The 10,194-nt window shown below is 42.1% G+C and overlaps 1 protein-coding gene across 1 annotated transcript; it reads left to right on the forward strand.

The window, feature by feature from the left end:
- Positions 1-3,461: 3,461 nt before the first annotated feature.
- Positions 3,462-9,973, forward strand: TEX30 (testis expressed 30). Its single transcript, XM_054389813.1, has 5 exons — positions 3,462-3,479; positions 5,527-5,757; positions 7,219-7,270; positions 8,621-8,829; positions 9,800-9,973. The coding sequence occupies exons 1-5, from the start codon at positions 3,462-3,464 to the stop codon at positions 9,971-9,973; spliced, it is 684 nt and encodes a 227-aa protein (XP_054245788.1).
- The last annotated feature ends 221 nt before the right edge of the window (positions 9,974-10,194 follow it).

Raw genomic sequence — 10,194 nt, forward strand, 5'->3', positions numbered from 1 at the left:
CACTTCTGCCCTTAACAAATAAATTGTACAATAATGCAAAATGCCTTTGCTGGCAATTTGCTGTAAGGCTGGCATTCCTCAGAAGGCAAAAATGGCTACTGAAACAGCAGGTACGTTCCAGCTGCCCTGTCAGGTTCATTTCTCAGAGGGATGCAATATTTTCACCCCAGTGTTTGGCAATATCCAGCCAGCACAGTGAGCGCAAGACACTGGGAACACAAGCTAGAGATTATCTTCCAGCAGGTGAACACATGAAAAACAAAGTTCCACTTGGTAATGGCATGTTCAGACAGTTAACTAATAGGGCACTCTAACCCATATGTCAAGGGTTATGGCTAGGCCAGCCACTAGACAAGTGACAGATGCTGTTAACACCTCTTCCTTCCCAGAAGATGAAGAAAAGAAGCAATAATGGAGAGAGGCTTATGAGTTGGAACAAAAATTTAAAACTTCTTTAATGAATATAGTAATAATAAAATGAAATACACAGTATCAAACTTAACCCCCTGATGGCAATTGTGTCACTGTCACCTGTGATGCTGTGGGCTGACAATGGAGAACTCCCAGACTGCACTAAGTGGCAGATGGGAAAAGGATTCAGGAGTTGGATTCAGGAACACAAGGACTAGGATTGCAGGCAGAATGGACAGTCCTCCTCAGGTGCTGGTCACTGAAGAGGACTTGACCCTCACGATGCCTCAGCTTTACACTGCATAGGACACATAGAGAATATCTTGTTGGTCCATTTAAGGTCACCTCAATTGTCCGCTCCTCCCTGCAGGTGCAACGTTTTTACTTTCTGTACACCCAGCATGGCTATAAAGATTTAGCAGTGACTTAGGTCTCTGTAAGAGTGAGTATAAGCAGTCCTTGGCAGTAACTATAAACACTACAAGCAGATGCTGTTTGCAAAAATATGCCATTAACTTCAGAAAGTGAGTTACTTAGAAGAAACTGAGCTGACAATTCAAATCACTGAATAGAATTTGGTTTGTTCTAACTCAAACCAGGACCATTTTATACACTGATAATAGCAGAAAACATAATTTATGACTAAATGCCTTACCATAGAAGTTCTTAGAATAAAGTTTTTACTTATCTGTGAAATACCCAATATATAAATACCACAAGCATTGTAGACTATTGGTGCTGTCTTCTACCAGTTTAAGGCTATGTTTTGAATATAAGAACACACTAGGTTTTCTATTGTACAATAAAGCACAACCCAGGCAATAGTTGTATGTTTGTACCTAAAATACTAGCCACATAGTATGTCTCTCCTGTTTGTGAGTGCTAGGTAGATCCAGTGCACTGACTGCAGCCAGAAAAAACACCTGATGTTGCTCCAGACACCTTACGTAAGGATCATATCGATACTCCTTGAAGTCAGTGAGAATCTGACTTTTCATATAATTCCCAAGTAATTTGTTTTATTTCTTCTGTTTTATCACTACAGTGTACGTTTCCCATGTATAGGTGAATAAAAACTATTTATAGGGAGTGGTGTAAACTCTCCAGTGTAACTCTGACCTAATTAATTCACCAGCTACATAACTGTTATAATTTAAATGCTCTGTAGTGACTATAATCATGGTAACATTTATTAATAATTTATTAATATTACAACAAGATGAATTTAATGAAGTTCAACAAGGATAAGTGTGGAGTCCAGTACCTGGGGAGGAATAACACAATGCACCAGTACAGGTTAGGGGTTGACCTGCTGCAGAGTACTGTGCTGGTTTGGGGCCAGACAGATCGTCTCTTGCCCCGAAAGGGACAAAAGAATGAGACTCACACAAACGGATTGGAGAGTGATGGAAAGTTTAAATGGAAAAAGCAATTGGTGAAGCTACAGAGAACTACAACTACAAAGCATAGTGACAAAGAGTATCCCAAAGCGTACAGAGCCCGTTACATTAATTCCCAAAGCTTCCCAATCCTTCCCTTCTTCCCACTTGAGGGTAAACCCAAACCCCCCAGGGCTCTTTCTTCCCCCTCCCGCTGCTAGGCAAGTCTCAGGCTGGCCAGGTCTGAGACTGCCCCCCCCCCGCCTCCATTCTCCTCCTGGCATTAGGCCTAGACAGGCCTAAGAGGCCTTGAGGATACTCCCCCGGCATTACCTGATAAGAGAGGACATCTCCCAGGGGAGCAGAGAGGGAAGAAAGAGGAAGAGAATGACTTTGCAGATGGCCTTATAGGGTGCAGGACTTATGGGTAGAAATATGTCGTTTCCTGTGTCCACCCCTGTGGGTGGGCATCCAGGACACCAGAGGTGTATCTCATGCGGCAGTGGCAGGGGGCACCCAGCCTAAACTGCCACAAGTACCTACACAGAGAAGGACCTTGGAGTCCTGGTTGAAAATAAGTTATCCACGGGACAGCAGTGTGCCTTGATAGCCAATAGTATACTCAGGTGCATTAAGAAGAGTGTGTCCAGCAGGTCGAGGAAGATCCTTCTCCCCCTTTACTAGTTAGCCCATATACTGAGCTCCCCAGTTCAAGAAGAACAGGGAATTACTGGAGAGAGCTCTCAGACAGATATGAGGATGATTAAGAGACTGGAGCATCTCTCTTACACAGAGACTGAGACACCTGGGGCGATTTAGCCTGGAGAAGAGAAGACTGAGAGGGAACCTTATCAATGTCTACAAATATCTGAAGGGTGGCTGTTGGGACGATGAAGCCAGTCTCTTCAGTGGTCCCCAGTGATAGGATCGGGGCAATGGATGTAAATTCAATCACAGAAAGTTCCATCTCAACATGAGAATAAAAAGCTTTCTTACTGTTAGGGTGACAGAGCACTGGAACAGGATGCCCAGAGAGGTTGTTAAGTCTCCTTCTCTAGAGATCTTCAAAACCCACCTGGACGCGTTCCTGTGTGACGTGCCCTAAGTGGTCCTGCTTTGGACTCGATCTCTGGAGGTCCCTTCCAACTCCTAACATTCTAGATTCTGCGATTTTGCTTCATGGTATGTCAACAGGTTTTTAAAATATAGTTACTGGTGCCTGACACCCACACATGTGACTTAACCACATTAGTGGGGAGAAGCAAGTAATTCAGGCACTGTCGCCACCCTACACGAGTATCGACTTGATGATCTTAAGAGGTCTTTTCCAACCTTAATAATTCCATGATTACAGGTATCAAAAGCTTGCCTCGAAGCCTATTCTAGAGGTGCCTTCTTGCCAAGCGCCACTGCCAACGCCTACCCCACACGCTCAACCCCATCTCCATTCAAAATTCTCTCACTCTGCTGCACAGCAAACACCAGCCGCCGCCAGACCCTGTCATTATATTGCCCCAGAGCCCCCGCGGAAGCCGGATTCCCAGCCCCGCCCTCCGAGGCAGGGCCAAGCACATCTGCCGACCAATCACACAGCCCACGGGGAAGCCCTCTCGGAGCGGTGATGGGTTGAGGGTGTTGCCGCTCTTGTGACGTCACAGGGCAGGCGCCGGCATGAGTGGGCCGGGGGAGGTATGGCTGCGCGTGTCTTCGGTGCGCACGGTGAAAGCTGAAGTTAGCTGATCTAACACTGGGGCCACCCGTGGGGCGGCTAAGGGTGGCTCTCCTCGGCCTCATCCTGGAGAGGGGTTCGTGATGCCCCAAGACCGGGAGGAGTCCCACGGCCTGGCAGGCCAAGATGCCCCGCGGTGGTTACCGGCCCTCGGGGTAATCCCGTGCTTCTATGGGGCGGCCGCAGGCCTTGGTCTGGTTCAGCAGGTGCGGTTGGCGGCGGAACAACCGCTTTTAGGGTCACTGCGTCTGTTCTGCGGATGGATATGGAAGGGCTTGCTGTCTGTGGTACTGCCGGACCCCTCTGAGGGGCCTCTAGAACTGGAGAAGACGGGATGGAGTGGGTGTGCTGCCTTGCCAGGAGGAATGTAAACATGCCTGTTGTCCATGTGAATCCTGTCTGGCCTGTTTTTTTCTCAATGAGCAAAGGCCCAGTCGTCAGGAAGCAGCAGCTCTGGCTGTTTGCATTTCTGCCCATCTCTGTGGCTCAGCCTGGCATCCTCCACTCAGCTGGGCAGAGATTGCAAAGGTAGTAGCTCTGTGAGGCCACTGACAGCCTCCTTCCCTGTGCAGTGCCTCTGTAGGGCCACTGCCAAGGAGAGCCTTTGGCAGCAGCAGTGGCATGAAATTGCATTTCAATCATGACCCCAGGGTGCTTTCCTTTTTGCTTTCAGAAGCTGTACTGTGAATGGGGCTCGTGTGTTGACCCCAGTCCCCATTCATTCAGCTCAGCATCAGCTGGCCTTGCATCTCATTCATCTCCTCCAGATGTCTGTAATGACTAGAAGCCCTCTGCCAGCTTGATAGCAGCTTTGAATGTGTGCTGTGCCTTTCCTGAATGCTCGCAAACCTTCATTAGTTTATCAGCAGTCCACTGACTGCCATGGGAATATAGGTGTCATTGGTTTGCATTTGGGTGTCTGGACACTTCCAGCTCTGTGTCTTGTGTGCAGCTTGCCTTTCTTGTGGCTGGCTTGAGCAGCACTGTTTCTTCAGGTCACAAATGGGAACACCCAGCCTACCACTGTCCTTGGGGAAGTTCAGTGTTTGACTAGCCACAGGCTGCTGCTCCACTGCCTGTGTACTGCTGTCTAATTTGTAAATGTTTGCTGGGCTGCATCTTCGTGTCATATTTCTGTGGGTTTGGCTGCTAGTTAAGAGAGAGTCTTGCTTACCTTAGAGTAACAGTTATAAGTTGAAATATGTATCTGTGGTCTCTGCCCTCAGTTATTATTGAACACTTAATGAAAAAAGCAGTTCCTGTGTTTTTTTGTTTAGTTTTGTTATAGTTGCATGTAATATCTAAAACTACAGTATTCATGTTTTCGTAATACTCTGTTTTGGCCTTTTCTCTATGTAATCAACTTGTACACAGAAACTACAACTACAGAATTAAACAGTTGCTGCCAGCATGGAGTACTCTTAATATTCCATAAAGATCTATAGAAGCAAAGTAATTTGGTTGTAATAAATGTTTAGAGGCTTCCTTAGTTCTTTTTGTAATATCTGTGAGTGATGGAAGATAAAAATACTTTTTCTATTACAGGAAACTAATTATAGAAGAGTTCATATCTATTACTTATTTTCAAGTCTTACAGAAGAGATTATTTTTCTTACTGTGGAAGACAATATTCAAGTCAAATATGGCAGTTAGCTCTTCAATAGCTAGGCTTAGAGAAGATAAGCAAGGGGTGCTTCCTTTTCTGATAGTGTAAGTAGAAAACGAAATAGAATAGGATAATGAAACAGTATTTATAAATTAATATGGAATAGAATAGGTCAATGAAACAACTAGAGCACAGTGTGGTGTGATAAACCCGTTATTGCATGGAATATCTTTGAGCCAGAGGTAGAGTTAAACATTTAGTATTGTAGTATCTTAAAAAGAAGTAGTAGAGGTGGACTTGCAGTTTTCGTTTCTTTCTTAATTGTCAGATTTTTCTTCATCATAACGTGTACACTGGGAACTGCCTTTTTTTAAAATTATATTTGTTTGTTTCATTTCTAGGTTAAAGTGAAAATACCTTTTGGAAACAAGTACCTTGATGCTATCTTTTCTCTCCCAGAGAAAAAATCAACATATGGGGTGATTCTTACCCATGGTGCTGGAGGAGATATGAATTTCCCTCACTTAGTGTCTTTGGCAGCCTATCTTGCATCCCACGGAGTTCTGTGCCTGCGGTTTACTTGTAAAGGTCTTAACATTGCCTATAGAACTAAGGCCTTCAAAACAGTTGTGGTAAGAAGTGACCAAATTCTGCCGAAGTATAGATCTGTGGATGTCTTCTGCATTTTTAAAATTATGACCATAAATAAGTCAAGCAATAATGGAAAAATCAGAAATGATGGTGGTTAGCTAAATGAAGCACTGTTTGTAAAAAGAAACTGCAGGAACAATTTTTATACAGGCAATAGCTGGTACAGCTGCCGCTATAGTATGTGGGTTTGAGTTCAGGGAGAAAAAGGCTTGAGGTAAGGATGTGAAGAAAGCAAAGGTGTTTTGTTGGAAAGCTTCCAGCTGGGAAAAATTATTTAGGATGGAAACAAGATGTAGATGTGCTGGAAGGGCTTGGTGAGGGGAGGGGGATTAAGAGATACAGCTTTGTAAGAAGTTTTCAGAGGAAAGAAGCTGACTTAAGAATTGTAATGGGTCTCTCAGGGTTAGCAGCTGGGAGAAATAGTTTTTGGGGAATTATTAGGGGGCTCTGTGTGGCAGGAGGAGCTGAAGCAAAAGAGATTGGGAGTAGCATATGAGAACACTAGAAACTAAATAGTCTTTGATTTCAAAATCAGTTTAAACTGCTTTGTGTGCTTATCTTTTTCTGCTGCTGCTACATTAAGCCAGATTTTTCTGTACCTAGGTTTTGTTAAAATTAGCAAACTTTTGTTGTAATGGTATCAGCATGGAGTATCTTCCTCTTCTGAAGCATGCAGGAAGGAGGGGAAATTTTTGTCCCAATTATCTATCTACTTATACTGGGCATGGGAAGGTAGCTTAAGTGCTTTGCATTGAGCATCACACATATTTACAGGGGATCTAAATCCAGTTCTTAAGGAATTAACTTGTATAATGCTATTGTCATTATATGTGCACAAATTTGAAGTTAGACTTTGAAGCCCTTAATGTGGATCTATCTGTTCTCCATTCTTTTTTGAAGAAGCATAATGTGAGTTTATATTAATATTCTGCTGCATAAAGTAATTTAAAGGCCTCTGCTAAGATAGTATGTGATTAGTTATCTGCTAAAAACTGAAAAATTAGTAGCTGAATTTTTTTCTTTTATGTAGACATAACTGTGCCTTAAACTTTTCATTGTCAGTATGTGACCTCAGCCTCAGTGAATGGCATTTTTACTAACTTTATTTTCCTTTATATGGGGTAGGAGTGTGAATGTGGTCTGTTACTGTAATTTAAGTTGATACACAGTAATCATTTATGTTGAGTAACTTGATAGGGCATCTGAAATTTTAGACTTGCTAAGAACTAATGTGAAATTGCTTGTGTTTATTTTGCTGTTGCTGCAAAATGTTATTAATTCATTCATGTGAGAAAACAAGAGAGCAGCTTGTGTGTTTCTGTTCTTTGTTTAATCTGCAGTGCTAAAAGAGCCAGTTTGTGTTTGGTAGCTATAAACAAATCCCCAACCCCCAGCTGTGTTGATTCTCACTTGTAATGCTTCTCTTTATCTTATTTCTTTAGGAATACTTAAAGCTTTCTGATGATTATAAACTTTCAGGTGTTTTCCTTGCAGGTATTGTTTTTATTATCTATTATTTTCTCTCTTAATACTGCCTCTAATAATAGCAACCTGAAGCTACTCAGTTTTTGAAGTCTGTCCCACTTTGGTAAGAAGTGCATGAACAGATGTGGACTGACGGGTTTCAGCTATCTGATGATAGCTGAATGCTCTGTAACCTTCATTAATTGATCAGCAGTCTACAGACTGCCATGGGAACATAGGTGTCATAGGTTTGCATTTGGGTGTCTGAACACTTCCAGCCCTGTGTCTGGTGTGCAGCTTGGCTCTCTTGTGGCTGGCTTGAGCAGCACTGTTTCTTCAGTCACAAATGGGAACACCCAGCCTTCCACTTTCGTTGAATTACTTTAGGAGCACAATTGTCTAGACTATTTACCCTTCTCGTGATGCCACGGATCTTGATCCAGAAGGAAGATGGAAAGAGCAAGAGACCATGTTTTCCAGATGCCTTGGGAGAAAACTTCATTGTTCCTTGAAAGTTACTGGGCCTGAGTTCTCCAATAATCGATGTGTACTTTTTAACTGCAGGTCTTGAGGAATTCTTGTTACTGATAAGTGGGAAACTGGTTTCCCAGGACAGGTTTTGGTAGATAAAACCTAGTGGCAGATAAAAATATCAGTTGTATTATGTGAAAAGGGAGGTAGAGGAGTGTGATTAGGAATAACTTGATACAGGGAACTCTGAATGTTCTCTGACCAAGTGAAACCAAATCTGTGCTGATGCAAGGTAATCCCACTGGAATCAGCTACATCCAACACTCAGTTACAGAGTATTTGTCAGCTCATTTGCTGTTTCTTCGAGGAGATATTTTGATATCCCCTCGCTGTTACTGACTAACCTCACACTTTCTTTCTCCCCCTTCTACTTATGCATTTAGATGAAGTTTGAGGTGTGTATAAATGCTTGCTGGGAAGTAAAGCACAAAAAACTTTAATTTGAGCAGATCTTAAAATTGCATGAAAAAAAATTATATAAGATAACATTGTTGTCAAATTTCAAGCATCCGGATGATAGGAACTGTCTGTTTTTTTTCCCCCAGTGCCCAGGATGGGCTACTATTCCTTACAGTATTGCGTAAGATTTCTCTGGGGTTTGGTGTGGTTTTTTTATCCCCCTTTTTTTTTTTTTTAATGGAGATGTGAAATCGTAATATAACCAAATAAATATTTTAGCAGAAAATGTTAAAATTAGGATTTTTCATGAAGTAGGTAAATAAAAGTGTAGTGTTTTGTGCTATTGATACACTGAAATACACTCAGTTGGATTCGTTGTAGGGGTTGTTTCTTCAGAGTGTGGATGAGGTGACAGCAGATACACTTTTTTTCCTTTAACATCGGAGAAAGGTCGTTCCATGGGGTCACGAGCTGCTGCTTCTGTGATATGTCAGCTTAACCAGGAGGATGATGACGATGACTTTGTTCAAGGTCTAGTGTGTTTATCTTACCCACTGCATCGACCAAAACTGCAGTCCAAGCTCCGGGATGAAGATTTATTATTTATCAGCTGTCCAGTGCTGTTTGTCTCAGGATCAGCAGATGAGATGTGTGAAAAAGTGAGTACCCCTGTAAATCGTGCTACAGAGAGGCAGTATAGCAGAATAGGAATGAGTCTGAGTGACATCTCTGCTTGTATACAAACCTGGTGGTGCTTTCTTTTGCTTGCTTAAAACTTCCAGATCATGCCTGATCATGATCTTTAGCAAAATCATTCTTGGGCCACTAAAATACTGCTGATTGAAATAGTTTGAATTTTTTTGATAGGATTGTACAAGTTAAAAGCCTGTGGAAGGAGTGAGCCATCTGATAATTTGTTTCAGATTATAAAGCAAACCTTGGGCTGTGCTACTAATTTCACATTAGTCACATTTTCATGACAAATTCTTCTAGCAAAGCAGTTCTACCTCAAGTCAGACTTCAGTGGCAGAAAGCATGCTTTGTAGAGATTAAGAACAGGTGTGCAGAGATGAGAACAGAATGGCTTTCTGCATTGTTTTCATGCCAATAGGTATCTGCTGTTCTTGAACAGTTTGGTGACAGCTGCTTTCGAGTTGTCACCAAAATTAAGTCAAGACTAGCAACCAGCAGATCCTTGGAGTGCCCTTTTAATGGGGAAATTGTCAAGACTTTCTGAGCTGGTTCTTAGATATGTTTGCTGAGAAAGCTTAACAGATCAAAACGGCTCTCTAGGGAAATATGTTGCTACTGCCGTTTATTGGTTGCAGTACCCTCTGCCAGCAAAAGTGGCTTCCTTGATCAGCATGGGGAAGGAGCTTTGCACAGTGTTGTGACTTTTGCAGGTTTTTTTATTATGTGTTTGAGGACAAAACTTTCAGCAAATTTCAATACTGAATGCAGTACCATCACACCTTTTCTATCAAGGTGTTTTTAATGTTCACACAGACCCATTTTGTTTTTAAGAGCTGCCTGTTACAACATTGCATAAGACCCAGTGAGACGCCTCTAGGAGTTGCACAGTTTGTAGCAGCTGATTCACTAACTTTTTCATTCTTGTTTTTTCTGTAGCGATTGCTAGAAGGTGTGGCAAGCAAAATGAAAGCCCCCAAAAAAATCTATTGGATTGATAAAGCAAACCATGGGATGGCAGTCAAAGGACGAACAACAGATGATGTCATGGAAGAAATAAATGCCCAAGTTTTCTCCTGGCTTAGAGAGAACACTGAACAGGAGCAGAAATGATTTACAGTGTTTAAGCAGTATATTCATTTCGATTTTCATAAATGCAGCAAATCAGAATTTATTTCTGAGAGCCGTAGTTTTTAAATAGAGGGCTAAGTGTAAATGCAAATAAAACTTTTTTGTATGACTAAAACAATAAAGGAGTTTTTGAAGGAAGGATAGAAAATTACAAAATATTTAATATCATGGCAGCATTGTTTCTATCAAACAACTGTATACAA

The sequence above is a fragment of the Indicator indicator genome, chromosome 1, assembly GCF_027791375.1.
Source record: "Indicator indicator isolate 239-I01 chromosome 1, UM_Iind_1.1, whole genome shotgun sequence".
NCBI classification, from domain to species: Eukaryota; Metazoa; Chordata; class Aves; order Piciformes; family Indicatoridae; genus Indicator; species Indicator indicator.